This window comes from Acanthisitta chloris, unplaced genomic scaffold, assembly GCF_000695815.1.
Source record: "Acanthisitta chloris isolate BGI_N310 unplaced genomic scaffold, ASM69581v1 scaffold30934, whole genome shotgun sequence".
Classification (NCBI taxonomy): domain Eukaryota; kingdom Metazoa; phylum Chordata; class Aves; order Passeriformes; family Acanthisittidae; genus Acanthisitta; species Acanthisitta chloris.
This window is the reverse complement of record NW_008668227.1, coordinates 5276-24076: the sequence shown is the minus strand read 5'-3', so window position 1 is coordinate 24076 and position 18801 is coordinate 5276. Positions and strand designations below refer to the sequence as shown.

The 18801-nt window shown below is 47.5% G+C and overlaps 2 protein-coding genes across 2 annotated transcripts; one reads left to right on the top strand and one right to left on the bottom strand.

Moving 5' to 3' along the window:
- The first annotated feature begins 926 nt into the window (after nt 1-926).
- ENOPH1 (enolase-phosphatase 1) lies at nt 927-5765 on the top strand. The gene is made up of 5 exons (XM_009072813.1): nt 927-1052; nt 2117-2319; nt 3580-3712; nt 3987-4110; nt 5111-5765. The coding sequence occupies exons 1-5, from the start codon at nt 927-929 to the stop codon at nt 5248-5250; spliced, it is 726 nt and encodes a 241-aa protein (XP_009071061.1). The 3' UTR covers nt 5251-5765.
- A 3365-nt stretch (nt 5766-9130) lies between these two features.
- On the bottom strand, nt 9131-18491 carry TMEM150C (transmembrane protein 150C). Its single transcript, XM_009072812.1, has 7 exons — nt 18412-18491; nt 17074-17127; nt 16925-16957; nt 16765-16832; nt 15021-15148; nt 11817-11994; nt 9131-9339 (listed from the first exon to the last, which is right to left on the bottom strand). Exons 1-7 carry the CDS (start codon nt 18489-18491, stop codon nt 9131-9133), a joined length of 750 nt encoding a protein of 249 aa, XP_009071060.1.
- Between the last annotated feature and the right edge of the window lie 310 nt (nt 18492-18801).

Genomic DNA, 18801 nt, shown 5'->3' with positions numbered 1-18801 from the left:
ATTTCCCTAGACAAGTTTGTGGTAATTTCCTAGGAAATTTACATTGTTTTTAAAATAAACATCATGGAAAACACAACATTGGAGGAACAGAAAATCCTGCAGTTCTGCCACCATATCACCTCAGGACCACTGTTTTCTTCATTCAGTAACAAGTTAAAGCTGACATACAACAAGGAGAAGGAAATTATGGACCATTTTTTGAAGAGAGGTGTGCTCAGGTTAGTTTCTCACCCATTAAGAAAAGCTCAGTTCTGTACCCAAAGAAAGCAGCTCTCAGCCCTTGTCCTGAGGCTCTTGCTGCATCCAGAGATGCTGCATTGTGCCTGCTTGTGGCTTCTCGCTTGTGAAACACCACTAATGAGAGCAATTTGCAATTATTTCTGGTTGCCCTTGGGATTTTCATGAAGGTTTGTAATTTTCCTGTGGCACTTTTCCCTAACCCCATTTCATTTCGTTTCCAAGACTGTCCTGGAGAGCTCAGTGTCACTGGACTAGACTTTGGTTTTTAAAATGTCCTCTGGGTTTGGTGAGAAGTGAAGATGTGTCTTCAGAATGACCTTTGTTAGGACAAGTGCCCCATAACTTGTCAATTTAGAGCACACGTGGTCAGCCTTGTACTCCTCCATCAGTGGGAATGTGGGGTCACATCTGCCATTTGAGACCATTTTTTTGCAAGCCCAGGAAAAGTTATCACCCACCTTCCCATCCTGGGGTTGAAAAGTTGCAGCTACATAAACATCTGTGTAAAAAATCCACCTGCATTAATCTTAGCCCAAGGTGGCTCTGTCCTCTGACCAGGCAGACACCCTTGGCAGGCAGTTCCACAGGTACTGCAGGGGAAGCTTAAGTGAGGAAAATAACTGTACACACCAGCATGTGCAAATGGTTGCTTTGAAAGCAAGTCAGCCTTACCTCTGCCAGGTTAAATGAACAGCCTGTTTTTCTGCCAGGAGATCTTGTTCCCTTACATCAAAGACAACGTGAAGGAGTATCTGCGTGCTCACTGGGAGGAGGAGGAGTGCCAGCGGGATGTTGGACTTCTGAGGAAACAGGTTAAGTAACAGTGCCACACCGTGTCTTTCTGGATTTTCACAGCATGCCTGAAGCTTCAGGTCACTCAGACTCCCCCAGTCACCCAACATGAGCCATGTGTCTCTGCCCACCCTCCCTCCTGCCACAGGCTGCTGCCTCGATGGTCAGATTCTCCCCCACCCCAAACCTGGGGTTGTGCTCAGGGAAAAGCTTACCTTGGTCTTCAGCCACCCTGAGCAGGTGTTGAACCATGACTTTTCAGCTTTTTGCCTGCACTATGCCTTTCTCTTTTTGAATCCACACCTCTTTGGGAGGCAGTGTACTTTTGGGGAGGCATTTTGGAAGGAAGGGAAAAGGCATCTGGAAGGGGTTTGTGCTGGTATAACCAGCAGTTGCTGCAGTCCAGGGCTGGCATGGACATACAAACGTTCTGGACCATCCTGGTCACCCAAGAGCTTGGAGAGGAGCTGGAGGCCAGGATGGGACAAGGTGTTTCTGAGACTGATTTCCTGTTCTTCATAAAGGGAGGGGGAGGAGTTGGGATGCAAAAGGGCTGCAGTTTATGTAGAGAACCTGCTTGGGCAGAGCAGCAGAAATGGGTCCTTATGGGAAGGACTAGAAATAGTTCTCTGAGCCCAGACAGCACATGGTATGGCAGGGAGAGCAGTTCTGGGCTCCCACTTGATGTCATGCACAGGGTAACATATCCTGCCTCAGTACAGGGACACAGCATCAATCTGAGACCTGTGGCTGAAGCCAACAGATGCATTTGCTTTGCCTTAATTTCAGTAATTAAATACTTAAGCAAATAGAATTCTCATTAGAGTGTTTGCAATGCAGCTACAATAATGCTAATTGTTTGGTTTGGATGGTACAATCCAAGCAAGTGTTTCTAAACACTACTAGAGTCTGGATTTCCCTTTGAGAAAAGCATCCAAACAATGTTGTGGCCCCTCATGTGAAGAGCAGTTCGAACTGTGTCCTGCACAGAGTTGCATGGATACAGGTGTTAGACCACTTTACTAAATTAGAGATGTTGAAACCACTCCACCTCTTCCCTCTTTTTGTCATGGATGATTTCCAGGCTCAGGAGGATTCCAGCTTGGACGGGGCTGTGCCGATCCCTTTGGAGAGTGGAAGTGGGGAAGAAGAGCTGGAGCGCGTCATCCAGGCCGTTGTAGACAATGTGCACTGGCAGATGTCCCTGGACAGGAAGACCACAGCACTGAAGCAGCTGCAGGGCCACATGTGGAGGGCAGCCTATGCAACTGGGCACGTCAAAGGAGAGTGAGTAATTGTGTGAGTAATTTGTAGAATCATCAAGGTTGGGAGAGACCTTTAAGATCATCCAGTCCAACCATCCACCCAGCACTGCCACTGTAACCCCTAAACCATATCAACCAGCACCAGGTCCAGGTGCCTCTTAAACACTTCCAGGGATGGTGACTCCACCACCTCTGTGAGCAATATTCCAGTGCCTGACCACCCTAAAAGTGGAAAAAAAATTCTGATACCTGGGCTGGCTCTCCCCTGTCTTACTCCAAGGTCATTCCCTCTAGTCCTCTCCCTGCAGGCATGTCAGGAGAGACCATCCCTCACCTCTCTACAGCCTCCTTTCAGGTAGTTGTAGAGAGTGATGAGGTCACCTCTGAGCCTCTTCTCGAGACTGAACAAACCCAACTCCCTCAGCCCTTCCTGATAGGATGTATTCTAAGCACTTCATGAGCCTCGTTGCCCTTGGCTGGACTCGCTCCAGTGCCTCAATGTCCTTTTTGCAGTGAGGGGTCCAAAACTGAACACAGCACTGAGGTGTGACCTCACCAATACTGAGTACAGGGGGATGATCACTGCCATAGTCCTGCTGCCACACTCTTCTTGATAACAGCCAAGATGCCTTTGGCCTTCTTGCCCACCTGTGCACACTGTTGGCTCATATTGAGCCGCTGTCACCATCACTCCCAAGTCCCTTTCTGCCAAACAACTCTCACGCCACTCCTCCCCCAGCCTGTAGCATTGCTGGGGTTGTTGTGTCCCAAGTGCAGGACCAGCACTGAGCCTTATTGAGCCTCATGCAGTTGTCCTCAGTTCAGTGATCAAGTCACTCCAGGTCTCTCTGTAGAGCCTTCCTACCCTTGACTGCTGCTTGTGTGCCCCTTCCTGTGGGGCAGGTGTGGGGTCCATCTTTCCTAGATGTTTGTTAGCAAAATAGCTACATAAGCTGTTCCTGGGAACAGCCCCAGTACAAATGCAAAAGACAATACATTTATGTTCAGGCATGGATTAAGCTAGGTCACTGCTGCTGTGGAACCAGCTGCAGACACTTCATTTCAGTCTTGATCATGCAGTGAAACACAAATCCATTGAGCTTAGTCTTTGGGTCTAGGCAACCAAGAGCTGACACTAGGCTCGGGACTGACTAAGTTGTCTCAGTTCCCACTGGGAAATGCAAGTGGTATGAGGGTGTTAAGGAATAATGGGCAGGTGTGTGCTGGAGAACATCCAGGTGCCTCTGGGTTTGCTTTTCCCTGTTGGCCTGTTTTGCTCCAGACTCTTCGAGGACGTGGTTCCAGCCATCCGGAAGTGGCGGGAAGCAGGGATGAAGATCTATATCTACTCTTCAGGCAGCATTGAAGCCCAGAAGCTTCTGTTTGGATATTCTACAGAAGGTGATATCCTAGAGGTAGATAACCTTATCACCTTCCTTACATCTTCTCCCTCTGCAGAGCAGTCCTCTCCCACAACTGCCCTCACTAATGCTTTGTGAATGAAGTCTGGGACAGGAAGATGAGGCAGTGGGTTTGATCCTCAGGAGTAAAGCTCAACCAGTTGACTGTGCTACATCAGCACCTTGCTACTGTGGTGGAAAGGAGAGGGGACAGCTTGCTCAGGAGTGAGGTTAGCCCAGCTCTTCAGGTGGCACTCAGCAGTGGACTGTGCTTCTCTCTCTCTTTCAGCTCTTTGATGGCCATTTTGATACCAAAATAGGCCCCAAGGTAGAAAGTGAGAGCTACAGAAGGATTGCTGCCAGCATTGGGTGTGCCACCAACAACATCCTCTTCCTGACAGATGTCCCTCGAGGTAGGTGGCCTGCCAGTCCTACTGGCTCTCACCTGTGCAGAGGAGGCAGGTGCTCTTGGAACGTGGGCTGCACACTTGTCACAAGCACCCCAGAAATGCTGCAGATCACTTTGCTTCAGCACCTTCCCTCTAGCTGCTGTCATCCTCCCTGACACTCCCTTGCACACAGCAGTGATGTCGATGAGCAGCGCTGCAATAAGGCAAAATAGGTCAAGTAGAAAACCTGCCTTTGCACCAGCAAGCAAGGAGAGACTGTTAAAGCAGAGTGGAGCATTTGCTGAAGCAGTTGGTATGACCCATTTACAAACAGGGTCAGTGGTTTGACCTGTGCTCAGGGGAACTAGTGATGTTTCTGCTGCCACATGGCACATGCACCCCAGACCAGTTCTTTGTGTCACTTGTGGTTAGCAGCAGGAAAACATTGAGATACCACCCCTGGAAAGCCAGGCTTGGGAAACTAATTTCACTCCCTGCCTTTGTTGGAAACATCTTTCTGGCAGAAACGGCACTGGGTTATAATCCCAGGAGTTAATCCTCCTCCCCAGCCCTGGCAGCAGAGCCCGTGGAAGCTTGTAGTTACCTGCTTTCCCTTGGGTCATCTTCCTGTGGCCTCGTGCGCTCAGGGAACAAAAGAATCTTGTGAGAAATGATTGAGCAAGGGACTGTTTGGCTCACTAATGCCTCAGCCTGACCACAGCCCAGCCTCCCCATGACAGGAATGGAGCTGATGGTGCGTGCTGCCTGCGAGGTGCCTTGGACAGCCATCAGCTGGGGGAGGGGAGGGGATGGCAAGGCAGCCAGCTCCTGTCCACTCTCATTACATGGCAACCACAGCCATCCACAGCAGCTCTGCCAGGATCTGGTTCCTCTCTAGAGCCCTCAGTGCCACATGCAAGCTCTGCTGTCTCAGCCTCAACCTTTAAAAGCACTTCAGTGTTTTGGTGTGAAGAGGTGGGTAAGCAGATCTCATCTCCCCTCTCCCCACCTCTGTTTGTTTCAGAAGCCAATGCAGCCGAGGAAGCAGATACTCACGTGGCTGTGGTGATCAGACCAGGCAATGCAGGACTGACAGATGATGAGAAATCGTATTACAGCCTCATCTCATCTTTCACCGAACTTTTCCTGCCTTCCTCCACTTAGGGAAAGTGGTGCACGCACAACAGACTGTGCTTCACCTGAATTGTCCTCGTCAAACGTTAGGTAATTTTGTCCATAATCAGAATTTGAAACCAAATCCACATCATGTCTTGGACCCACAACTAGTGCAGGCAGGTATGGATGGAGAGAATGGTGTGGGGTCCCTTGTGCAGCAGGACAGAGACCTGCTGCCAGCTGGAGCTGGGAACAGGGTGAGGAGCAGCACCCATGAGCCTTGCTGTTCCTCCCCTTTCCTGGCTAGCAGTTAGCTAAGGGGATGCATCCTTCAGACTCACCCACTGGAATCTGGTGCTAAGATGCCCCACCACAAGCTCCATCATTTTCAGAAGCAGTCTGCAAACAAGGTTTATGTCCCTTTGTCCCAGAGGCACCTCTGGGGACCGTGAGGGGATATGAGCTTCTCCCTGCAGACAAGGTTGCTGGCTAAGTCAAACCTTTCAAAGTTAGGATTCCCCAAGGAAAATGCCAGTTGTGGGCTATAATACAGCCAGTTTGGGCTGACACAAAGAGCCTGTCCTTGCTGCAGCAAGCTGTTTAGACAAGGAACAACATAAATCTTGGCTATATCCTCAGCAGGTCTAGGTACAAAACAGTACAACTTGCATACACAGCCTACCAGAGTGAAGTAGAGTGCATGTAAATACAGCTTTAAAAGTTAAATTCTGGGCACACTTCACTGCTGCACTGTGGTGGGACACTACACTATGGGCGACAACTGGCTGAATGCCAAAGTCAGCTTGACTGTGTTTCTGAAGTATCTCAGCACTAACCTATGGAGCTCCTCCTCAGTAGCCAACATCACCCAGTCACACCTTCACAGCACTGGTGACTGTGAGCAAACCTTGTCAAACTGCTCCTGAGGGGGACATCCTGCTGCATTGAATGACAATTAAACCCCTGACCTTTTCACCCTACCTAAACTGTGCCAACGTATATCAGGTGGTCATGGCACTTTTCCTAACGTAGTAAATAAAAACACAACTTTGCTTTCATTGTGTTCACTCCCTCACAGTATTTAGCTTTCCTGTCTGTCACCAGTGATCCCAGCACCTAAAGGCAAATTAGTTTTTATTTTTTAGACCTGTGAACACTTCGTTTTCCTGCTTTCACCCTCCCTGATCCTTTCTTTAAAGGCAGCAGCCTTGTCCTGCCAAGGAACCTGTATTACCTCCCTGGCCATCTCATGATTTCAGCTGAGGCTCTGGGGCTGCAGCAGTGGGAGCCACAGCTAGGTTCTACCTGATAGTAGTGGAGGCAGAGGCAGTGAAATCCCCATTCATTCCGGCACTTTGTGCATGGGTGTCACTTGCTGTGTACTCACTTCTGTGTTCTGCACTTCGTGGACAGCCCAAACACAATCCTAACGTGCATGCTGCTGTCCTGAGCTCTGATCTGCATCTACAGCTGTCCCTGGGGAGGGAGGCTGCTGTGCAAAGAGCAAGGATGGGCATTTGAGGAGGAAATCACATCATGCCAGCACTGCCCTTCTAAAACCTCCATAGTATCAGGTCAAGCTGTGGAGCAGCTAGTCTGGATGCCTTTCTGGGCTATGGAATGAGTGTGATCCTGCTCCTAGAAAGAGCTGCTAATTAGCACTGTTACAATAAGTGTATCTGCATGGCTGAATAGTCCCTGGATTCCTTAAGTGATAACATTAATCATTACACTGTAAACACTCACCTTTTGTTTTGCCTTTGCCATCAGAAAGCTATGCTTGGAGCAGGGGACAAAAATAAAGCTCACTTTCTCCATAAAAGCACTTTATTAGTGGTCATGTTTCAGAGTATATCAGTTGTCATTTAGTTGTACTGAAATGTGCTGTTAGAAATACTCTAAGAAATGTACAGTTGTCACTAAAAACCTGAAGTTCACTTTGGATTGCATATAGGAAAAGGAGAAAAAGGGGAAGAAAATAATCACATTTTTTTCCTTTGATAAAATTACAAAATATAAAATGATAAACTGAAAGTATTAATTGCTTGGGGAGGGGAAAAGTCACAGTAGACTATATACAGTAAAACACCCTTAAAAGAAATTGCTATTTTGTGCTCCATATGGATTGGGTGTGCAAACCTGTGTAAGAGGATCCTCACCTGTGTGTTCTCCAGGCTGTCCCCCCCCCGTTCTCACCCAGGAGGAGCTCCCTAGATATGCTGCTGTGTCCTTGGGCCACCTTCAGCCCAGTGCAGCTTTCCACTAATGACACTGCTCTGAGGAGGAAGCCTTCAGCAATCCACAACAACCCTCTGTTGGCTGGAAATGCACTAGATTTGTAACAGCTGCCGAGAACAAACGTTGGTGCACAGAAGATAAAGGACTGGCTGAAAGCTTTCTGCTTACACCAGTTTGTCTCAACTGTTTCTTCTCTCAGGAGAGGACTGTGACCTTTGCAGAAGACTGAATGCCCTTGTACATTTTCCACTTCTGTCAGGAAAGCCACAGAGCAGTACGAGTTCCATTTCAAATGTCTTTTCCTACCATTTTAATTTCCGCTTATTTTCCTGCAGCTCAGACAAGATGCAAACCTAAGCTGAGCCTGATTTGTGGAGGAAAACAGGAGTTATATTCATGAGAAGCAACTCCCATCATGCATTCCCCTGCCCAGCCAATACAGCAGCCTTCCTAAAATCAGGTTTTCAAACAGGGGCTTTGAGCTTCTGCTTTTTCTTTGAAAACAGACCTTCTGTTTGAAAACCTTCTTTTTACAGAGGGAGAAGCCCTGCTGGTTTTCCTGTTCCCTTCTTGAACCTCCAGCCCTCAGGCCACATCCAGGGCAGAACTGCCTCCCTGCACCTTGGAAGCTCACTGAAATCTGTGGACAACTGACCACACTGAGGGGCTCAAAGCCCAGGCCTAGGGTCAGCAAGTCTGAAGTTTGACTTGTAAGTGCACAGGGAGCAAAACCAAACCCTGTACCCAGAACCACTTGCAATGGTGGTGTTCTCTTTGCAAACGAGCCTGGTGTCTCTAAGACAATTTTTCCCCCTCAGTGAACAAAAAAGAAAAAGCTTTTTAAATACTATACACAATAGGTGGCAGAAGCACTACACACTTAGGAAGAGCAGCCTTTTCTGGGTTATCTTCAGAGCACACAGGCATTCTCATCTTCATTCAGTACCTCACTTCCACCAGTCCCCATCACTGAGTCTGAACCAGGAAGCCAAGCACAGCACCCAGTGTGTCATTTTCTCTGACCTGGGGATGATCTGCCCAGCTACAAAGCAGCATTGGCCAAGTCTCACTTCCTGAGTCTTCCAAACTCAGATTTACCATCGGCTGCTTTCCAGGCTGGAAGTGATGCTTGCTTGCTTGCCATAAAAACCAGTCAGTTGAGGTCGTCCACTGTCTGATTCCATGTTCTGAAGAAACAGCTGCTCTTTCTCACCCTACCAAGTCACCCCAGTTGGCAGCAAGGAAAACAATGTGAGAAACACACAAGAGTTGCAGTCTGGTGACTCGGGAACTGGCAGCTCCTGAAGACTCTTGGTGCCTGAAGAAGTCTGCTTCCTTCACCTCCTTCTCTGCAGAGCAGGCTGAGGAGGACCTGTCTCAGAGGGACATCACAAGGACTGGCTGCTGGATGTTTTGAACAACAGGAGTGTGACAGAGCCACTCAGAAAGAGTCACTGGCAGCACAAACTAAACAGCTTGTGCTCTCTCATGTTGCCGCTGAGGAGGATCCACTCCTCTTCCAGCAGACACCTACTTTTGTTTGGCTCTTAATGAGACAGCCACCCTCAGAGCCCTTTGGCAATATGATCATGATTGCACATGAAAACAAACCCATCTAAAAAGTGTAAATGAGGTCATGTTTAACCCATGAGACCACACCTGCCCCCCTCCCCCCCTGCCAGAGGACAGGCTACACCTGATCTGTCTGGTACTCAGAGGCTTCTGATAAGCTTTCAGAAAAGCTCAGGAAGTTTTCCTGGTACTCAGAGCAAATGATCTCAAATCTGTAATGCCTGAACTCCACTGCAAATGTGCCAAAGTAGCACAGGAAGCACATCACCAGGCCCCACTGGATCCTGGAAGCATACATGTGAATGCCCTGTGCCATGAGGATGAAATCTGGAAGAGGAAAGTCAAGGAGAACTAATGGGAGCAGAGAGACTGGCCAGTATGAGAGAAAGCCAATAGGGAAGACTATCTTAACAATCAAAGTCACCCGGGTGACAGTCAACCCAACCAGGCATCATGAGGAGAGTTTGAATGTGATGCCAGAGATGAAAGGGATGTCAGGTGATGGTCATGGAGCACAGCAGCTCTCCTATACAGACCAGGCCTTCCTGATTGCAGATCAGGCTGATAAACATTTACAGAGGGAAAGACTTGGGTGCAGGGAAGTCAATGACTTGCTTGAGCATCCTACTAGCCAGGAACAGAGGAGGCTGGGGATCTGGCTGTGAGCTCCTACCTGCCAGGAGCCTCCCAGTGGGACCTGGATCAGATCTCTGCGTCACAGGCAGTGGGAACACCTTTCATCCTACACTGTGAAATCTCTTTAGATCACCTGCAAAACTGCCCCAGTCTGTGAAATCTGTAAGCATCAGTCGACACAGTATGGCATGGTATACTGAAAGAAAAAAGAACACTCAGGGCCAGAAACTCCTTCAGGCTCATGTGCTTAGAGTGCATGTTGCCTGGCACCAGGGTCTCACTGCCGTGCCTCAGGCTGTGTTGCAGTACTTCATAAAAGCATTTCTCATCTTCCCTAAAGCAGAGGACACCTTCCTGAGCTGAGGACCTGCCCTAGCCCAATCCAGCCCAATCCACACCTCCTCTAAACCTCCTGGCTCTTGTCTCTCCCAGGATTTTCTCTGCACTCCAAGCATGTAGGTTCACATATCTTCACAGGTAAAACAAACAAACAACAAGCAGCCTCTGCCATGCTTTAACTGCACAAAAACAGGTAATCAGAGACTTTTCATCTTGGGCTTGGGGTAAGCAACAAAAGCTTCATTTCAGCAAACAGCATTTTGTGTCTGGCTTTAAGGATCTCCTACTTCCCCTGTAGTGAAAGGCTTATACACAAACTGCATGAGATGGAGCCCCAGGGTTTTGCAAAGTTGGCAGTGTGTCTGCACAGAAGCAGCTATTCCGTGGCTACTCCTGCTCCCAGCTAAGAACCTTCTGAAGATGTCAGTACAGCAGGAGATTCCCACATGCAGCCCTACCCCAGTCATGCTGGGGGAGCTATGGGCTTGAGGCAACGAGAGGACAGGAACACCACAAGAACCAGGCAAACTCCCACATTATGTACACCGAAGCTCAGCTACCAGTTTTTTCAAGGAAGCTTAAGAGGTGACTGATGTTACACCTTCACCCCAATCTGCTATTCCTCTGGACACTGGTTCAAACATTCAAAACCAGGCAAGTGACAGGAATTATTTTAAAAACAGGCTGTTGCCCAAAGAAGGGGATAAGCTTATTCCTCACCATTTATTCCTGCTCTTCTTGTTTAACCCAGCACTAATGCTCATCATAGAATCATAGAATTTTAGGAACTGGAATGTACTTTACAGATCATCTAGTCCCAATCCCCAACTGCCATGGGCCTAAATTTCCCCGCCTTCAATTTGAACCCTTTGCCCCTTGTCCTGTCACTGCAGTTCCTAACACAGGTTGATGCAACCATGCAATGACTGGATCCATCCTAAACAAACACCCAGGGCACATGAGTGCTGGTATGAACAAAAGGACTAGAGTGGGGCTGACAGGCACAAGGTGGAGAGGAAGTCACATGCAACCTGAGTGAGCACAGACCCCACAGACCAAATCCCATTTGTAAATCACCTAGTTTTAACCCAAGGTCCTCACAACCCAGCAGCTCCTGACTGTGATAACTGTTTTAAAAGGTAGTGCTGGATATAACACTCTGGAACATTTCAACAAACACATCAAAATCTTCTCATCTTCAGAAACCTGATTTCTCCCTTTATTCCTTTGTTCTCATGACAATTTTATCTCAATATTTTGCATAGTCTTAAATGCTACTGTGTAGGCAAGAGTAGTGCCATTAAACCACACAGATACTATTCAGTGTTTTAACCACTTTGGATATCACTAACTAAGAAGTTTTCAAAACATTTATGAAGGAAATATATTATGGGCAGAAGATCTCCCCATATGTACTATGGAAGTATGCAAGTGCAAATCCTGCTGGAAATATGTGAAAAATGACCATGGCCCTTCATCTCAGGATGCCACTGGGACTAGTGACAGATAAAGGTGGAAGAGCAGGTACAGTGAGGGCTAGGGTACAGCCAGACACGTTATCTCCTGAGCTCACATCACAAAAACCTAAGCAATCTGCTAGAAAAAATATATTTATGGGCTTAGTGAGCCTACCTGTGAAGCTGTGCATCCTGGTAAAACACAGGTAGCAAAAAGCCATGAAGACAAACTGAGTAGGATTCCTAACTGAGTAGGATTTCTAAACGCTTTGAGATCCTGGGGCAGATGTGAGAAGTGGCAATGTTCCCTGCTGCAGGAAGTGCTGGATATATATAATATCTGGTTACCCAGGGAGCAGGACAAAAGGATACAGAGCACCACGCAGAGGGTGATGCTGGCTGACAGAGCCACTCGTGGAATCCCAGCTCTCCGCCCTTCATTCTTCAGGTTGATCTTGAGGGTAAGAGCAGACTGGATCCAGCATGCCAAGGTCCCAAAGCCAAAGGTCAGCGACGTGCCCACATTGTGGATCTCCTCATCGTTGGAAAGCTAGAAACAAACAAAACATTGATTGTTTGGACACAACAGGAATTACTTAATAGCTAGTTGAATTGCTGCTGGGGTGGGATAGGGAAGAGTGGGAATCACTGGGGTGTGAGACAGAGATTCTGTATCATTTTTTCTGGCAGAGGTGTAAGGTGTAACATAACCAAGATGAGTTGACAGCTAACACAGTCGAGCAGATCTTCTGCCCAAAGCCCAAGCGAGTGGAAAATGCAGTTGCTTGGGGACTGCCCCCACAGCTCCCTGACAACACTCACAAATGAAGAGCTCAGAAATAAATCCCTCCCTGTCTCGAAGCAATGGGAATGACAGGCAACAACAACCCACTGGGTCTTCATAGAATCATAGAATTTTAGGGGTTGGAATGGACCTTAGAGATCATCTAGTCCCAACCCCCTGCCCTGGGCAGGGACACCTCCCACCACAGCAGGTTGCTCAAGGCTCATCCAACCTGGCTGTGAACACTGCCAGGGTTGGGACAGTCACAGCCTCCCTGGGCAACCTGTGCCAGTGTCTCACCACCCTCATGGCAAAAAACATTTTCCCTAGTATCTAACCTAAATTTCCTCTCTTTCAATTTGTACCCATTGCCCCTTGTCCTGTCCCTGCAGCTCCTAACACAGATCCCTCTCCAGCTTCCCTGGAGCCCCTTCAGCTCCTGGAAGGTGCTCTGAGGTCTCCACACAACCTTCTCTTCTCCAGGCTGAACAGCCCCAGCTTCCTCAGCCTGTCTTCATAGGGGAGATGCTCCAGTCCTCTTAAGTCTTGTACAGCTCCCTGCAATGGATGGAAATTGTGCGACCTTCAGTGCGACCTAGCTGCATGCACCAGTGCTGCCTGGGGCAGTGTGTAGCCAGAGCCCTGACACCTCTGTCGAGCCAGCCCAAGCCAAAACACAAACACATGCTCCTGTTTGGAAAGTTTCTCCAACAAATTCCCTCTCCTGCCCATCCTTGCCCATTGGAGCCTGAGGCAATATGAAACCAATCTCTGCAGTGCAAGTCTTTGTTCCTTGGGCTGCTCTATCTCACAGGGCTCAGTGACTGTGCAATACTGCAAGGCAAAAAGACAGGTTCAATAAGCAAGAATCTGCAGAGAGATCCCTCGAGGCTGCAAATCCATTCAGAAAGTTAAGCATGGACAAGACTTAAGCCAAACAATTTCCCTTTTCCCTCTGCCTCTAAGGCTTTTCTAGAAAAGAAACCATCACTCTGTTATTTCCTCCCTGCAGCCTTGATTCCTGTTCAGTGATTTAACAAGTCCCCATCAAATAACACACAACCTACAGGATAACAATATAGTTGCTGTGCCTCCACTGGTCTCTCACCTCTCCTCTCTACCTTGAGTGTTTTTCCAAGGGTCGGTCCAAGGTGGGATTGAGTTGCCTTTCCCAAGGCCTGCACTGCAAGGGACTCACAGCAATAATGTCCCTCTAAAACATCCAATCTGTAACTTTCCAGAAATAGGATTTAATGACACATTCAGATTAGCAGTCAGGCAGGGAAAAACATGGACTAAGGTCTTGTTACTATATGCTTTCATGTTTGGCAAACCATCTAAGTGAGGATACAGGTAACTAACAAGGAGTGGATAATTAGCTCAGAATTTATAACCAGGCATGATTCAAAGTATCCACTGGTAAATTAATTTGCTCTGAGGAGTAAAAAAAGGAAGGCGAGGTTGAAACTGTTTCCTAGTGCCTGACTTGTACTAGAAATACTCTTCTCACAGGCAGACAAGGCTATTACAAAGGCTTCATAATTCCTAGCTGGGAAGCTCTGGTGAAAAAAACAAGCCTCCAGGATTTGGGCTTGTGGAGTTAGGAAGAGCAGGTCCATAAAAGTCAATTTATCTCACACATCACTCAAAAAGAAAAAAAAATGAGTCAGCTGTAAAGGGCACAAAGTTCCTGCAATTACTCTAGAACCCAGACATTCACCCTCCACAAAACAAGAACCTTCTCTGTATTGGCTCTCTATCTGCAAAGCCAGGGAAATCACCAGTCTACACTGACCTTTCTCAGTTCCTGCCATTATTGGGAGTCATTACTTGCACCCCAGTGAGAGGCAGAGCATCAGGGTCAGCAAAGGGACGGGGAAACCCAAGTGCCTTGATTTTCACTGCCAACCTAACAGACCACACCCGTGAACAGTGGACATCCATCCCTACAGATGTGGCAGATGTTTGGTTTCATAACACTGCAGAACAGATTGAGAACTCATCCAGGCACCCATCACATCAGATGTTGTGGCACTCCTCTGCTGCATCCCTCTCCTGGCAGGTCTGAGGGTCAGCAGGAGGCAGATTCAAAGCAAAATGTTTTGAATGAAGGACAATGAACAGTCTGCTAAATCTGCATGAGCAGCTGTGCATCTGTTTGCACAGATGTGTGTGTAAACTTCATGCTCAATCCTTCTATCCAGGACCATCTGTGCCAGCTCCCAGGGCTCAAGAGATTCAATAGGTTCCCGCTGTGGCTCTTGGCAGGTCAAGTGTAAGTATGCAAGTGCAAATCCTGCTGGAAATATGTGAAAAATTACTCTGGTCCTTCATCCCTGCCCCTTGGACAAGGGGCAATGGGTACAAATTGCAAGGGGAAATTTAGGTTAGATATTAGGAAAAAGCTCAGTCCTGTGAGGGTGGTGAGACACTGGCGCAGGTTGCCCAGGGAGGCTGTGGCTGCCCCAACCCTGGCAGTGTTCACAGCCAGGTTGGATGAAGCCTTGACCAACCTGCTCTGGTGGGAGGTGTCCCTGTACATGGCAGAGGGTTGGGACTAGATGATCTATAAAGTCCATTCCAACCCTTAAAAATTCTATAATTCTATGATCTCAGGATGCCACTGGAGCCATGTAAGTGGCAGATAGAGGTGGCAGAGCAGGTATAAGGAGGGCTGGGGCACAGACAGACACGTTATCTCCTGAGCTGACATCACAAAGACCTAAGCAATCTGCTAGAAGAGCAGGAAACTCACATGACAAACAGAATAGTCCAAGCCTGCAATGCAGTACCTGAAAGTTGCCGAGCAGGGTCATCCCAAAAGAGGCCAAGCACAATGCCACCAAGCCACTGACGTTCAGCCAAGGGTTTAGCACCTTTGGCTTCAGCTGAATGAAGCGCAGGACAGCCACCACAAGTGCTGAGAAGGAAACAGAATGCAAGGGGTGTCATTAGGTAGAACCTGCTGCAGTAAAAACCTGACTGGGGGCTCACAGACTCCACCTCCTCCTCTTTCTATCCAGAGGGAGGAGTTCACTGCAGGCCAAGCTTAGTGTTCCTGTATGGTTCCCTCCCACTTAGTTGGAGACGAGACTAAACACAGGAAGCATTTCTCTTGTAATCCAGTTATACCAAGCTCCATGCTTCCTTTTCCCATGATGTTTTGCTTAGGGGTTGGGTTGCAAATCTTCTGGGGGAAAGAACACCTTCCTGTTTGCCTGTGAAGCTCCCAGTATGTAGGCTATCACATACAGAACATGCATTCACCTTGTGGCTGCTGGGCTTTCGTTGTTCCACCCCACTCATGAGCACTGAGCTCTCCCCATTTATATTTGAGCCCAGTGTTACTCCATCCTAGGTGCAGGATCCAGATTTGGACTTGTTAAATTTCATCCCATTAATCGTTCCCCAATGCTCCAGTCTATCTAGATCCCTCTGGAAGGCATCTTGTTCCTCAAGAGAGTCAACAGCACCTCCCAGTTTGGTGTCACCAGCACACTTGCTGATGGTATCCATATAGTATTTCCTTCAGACCTTCTTTTGCTATTGACATGCTTACAAACACTCTTCTTGTTGTCCAAAACAACTCTGGCCAGTTTCAACTCTAACTGAGCTTTGACCTCTCCTGTCTTCTCCCTGCATGTACAAACCACAGCTCTTCAATCCTCCTGTGAAGTCTGATCTCATTTCCAGAGATCATACAATGGCATTTTCCTCTTGAGTGCCACAAGGAGTTCCCTGTTCAGCCAAGTTGGTCTTCTGCGTCTCTTCTTGACTGCAATCCCACACCATAGGATTGCCTGCTCCTATGCTTCTAAAAGGTGATCCTTAAAGACTGATCAGCAGAAACCACAGCTCTTCAATCCTCCTGTGAAGTCTGATCTCATTTCCAGAGATCATACAATGGCATTTTCCTCTTGAGTGCCACAAGGAGTTCCCTGTTCAGCCAAGTTGGTCTTCTGCGTCTCTTCTTGACTGCAATCCCACACCATAGGATTGCCTGCTCCTATGCTTCTAAAAGGTGATCCTTAAAGACTGATCAGCAGTTGTGGACTCCTAAGCCCTCAAAAGCAGATTGGTACTCTAACTTCTTGACTGCAATCCCACACCATAGGATTGCCTGCTCCTATGCTTCTAAAAGGTGATCCTTAAAGACTGATCAGCAGTTGTGGACTCCTAAGCCCTCAAAAGCAGATTCCCAAGGTACTCTAAGTAGCTCCCTGAATAGCTTAAAGTTTGCTTTCTTGAAATTAAGGGGAGCAATTCTGCTGTCCTTTTTTCTCATTACAGCAAAACTTCTAACCTCAACCATTTCATGATCACCATGGCCAAGACACTCACCTACCATCACATTTCCCATGACACATTTGCAATCTGCAGCTTATATTTCCCTCGTTCTTTTGTAGTTTTGCAATGGGAAGAAGCAGCAATGAAAGTGCACAGTTTAAAGGACTTCACACCATCACATTCAAGAACAAACATGTTTCTGTGACTCTTAAAACAGAGAGAAAGAAACACTCCACTCGTGGTTCCTACCTAGAAATGCCGCCATGTTCATGACTTGACTAAACACACAGCTTGCAGGAGGTGCATCACCTGCAATACTTGAAAATATAAAGTTTGTCATTGTAACTCTAAGAGACATGAAGAGCAGCCATTAATCAGAACAGCAATTGGAAGATAATAACTCACTTACCTTATATAAGGTGGTCTTTTGGAACCAGGTTTCCTAGAGACATAGGCATAGGAACAAAGATTCAAGGTTTTCTTTCCCATTTAGCTTTAATTGTTTTGTTATTTTAAAGAGACAAGTGATTGAACATAAAGCCCACAGCCAACTCTTACCTATCTGGTACATTTAGTGGGACAATTTTGTTATCTTCCACTGCTATAAAGTATCTGTAAAAAAAAAAAATTTACTTAAATAATGTAAAACCTCACCCTGGCTTCCATTCCAAATATCACTCAAACACATTAAATGTCTCAAAGCTCACTGGCAGGATCTGCTGGAGGCTGCCTGTGTTTCTCTCTGCTCAGACAGGCAGTTTTGCTAATTTCCCAGCCTAACTATGTGCCTTCCTTTGTGTTGCATCTGGTTTGCATGGTCAGGTAGACAAACAGGGTCACTGAACTGATCTGCCTTAAAAATAACCAGCCAGGGGAATGTTTTCATTTTCAATTCGAATCATTTGATTCATCAGGTTTACCATGGTCCTCCCTCCACAGAAGCTGTTTTAATACAGGGGGGATGGGACAAGAAGAACAACAAGCAATAGAGGTCAGACAAACAGCTTAAGCTGCCTCTGCTGCTGGAAAACAACATCCACACAGACCATGGGCGAAGCCACATCCTACAGTGTAACTGCATCTCAGGCTGAGCATAGCTGCTGATCATATATTTATTACTCCCAAATTTGTGCTGCAGTCATCCTCCTGCATGCTTGGAGAGAGCCCAGCTCAGGGAGATGCATGTCTTGGGTGCATTTTGGTACAGAGTGATAGTGATAAAATGAGGTGTCAGCACTAAGCTGCTGGCAGGTCATCAGTGCAGTGCTGGATGCTGCAGATTTTGAGTTTCCACCCCAAAGCAGAGCCTAAGTGTTTCTCCAAGCACTCTGCTGAGTCATTCAAAGAAAACAGGATTAAAGGGATTTTTTGCATCTTTGTCTATTACTTTTCAGGCAGCATCCAGTGACATGTGCCAGGAAGAAGGCAAGGTCAGAAATTTGGCCTGGGGAGCACAGAAACTCAGAGATAAAAGTGTGACTTCTTTTTTTAGGGGAAAAATGTGCATTTTTTTAGGAAAAAGCTTTTCCTGTGAGGGTGGTGAGACACTGGCACAGGTTGCCCAGGGAGGCTGGCAGTGTTCACAGCCAGGTTGGATGAAGCCTTGACCAACCTGCTCTGGTGGGAGGTGTCCCTGCCCAGGGCAGGGGGTTGGGACTGGATGATCTCTAAGGTCTATTCCAACCCCTAAAATTCTATGCTTCTATGATCCTCCAAGCCATGACCCAGCACAGACTGGCCCCTGCCCCTTATCATATGCCTTCCCACCCCAACAGTAACACAATGACAGAGCATCCCCACAAGACTCTCCATTCTGAGATGCAGCCCACACCATTCTGACTTCTGACTGCCCCAGCCTGACTTGCTCTCCCAAACAACCAGCAGGAGGTAACTTACACTATCCATAATCCAGCTGACGTAAACAGAGTAAAGACAAGAGGTAAAAACATCCACACACTGCATTTCTTCCCATCCATACCTGCTAGAAACAAAGAACAAAGTAAACAAAAAGACAGAGGGCAGAGGTACCCACCCAGCTTGTCCCACTCTTTTGAAAGCAGGAGGAGCATCCACACAGCAGGTGCCAAAGCATTATCCTAATGGCCAGGCAGCCAGCACTCCAAACCTTTCACACTGTCACTCCTGGCATAAGGGGTTACTCTGATGCACACAGGCAGCATCATCCATACCATGCATAAAAACCAAGGCACAAACAACCTGGAGTTGTGGAGGGGGAGAATTTTCAGAGACACTGATAGAATGTGAGTGATTTTCAAGGTATTTTTC

What these genes read in the sequence shown, in the direction of transcription:
- TMEM150C (XM_009072812.1), bottom strand. Translation starts at nt 18,491, where the DNA reads ATGGATGGGAAGAAATGCAGTGTGTGGATGTTTTTACCTCTTGTCTTT. An exon ending in GAACATGGCGGCATTTCTAG is followed by an intron (nt 15,149 to 16,764) that starts GTAGGAACCACG and finishes TTTCCTTCTCAG; the next exon opens with CACTTGTGGTGGCTGTCCTG. An exon ending in CACCCTCTGCGTGGTGCTCT is followed by an intron (nt 9,340 to 11,816) that starts GTATCCTTTTGT and finishes TTCCTCTTCCAG; the next exon opens with ATTTCATCCTCATGGCACAG.
- ENOPH1 (XM_009072813.1), top strand. Translation starts at nt 927, where the DNA reads ATGAACAGCCTGTTTTTCTGCCAGGAGATCTTGTTCCCTTACATCAAA. An exon ending in TTGGACTTCTGAGGAAACAG is followed by an intron (nt 1,053 to 2,116) that starts GTTAAGTAACAG and finishes GATGATTTCCAG; the next exon opens with GCTCAGGAGGATTCCAGCTT. An exon ending in CAGAAGGTGATATCCTAGAG is followed by an intron (nt 3,713 to 3,986) that starts GTAGATAACCTT and finishes TCTCTCTTTCAG; the next exon opens with CTCTTTGATGGCCATTTTGA.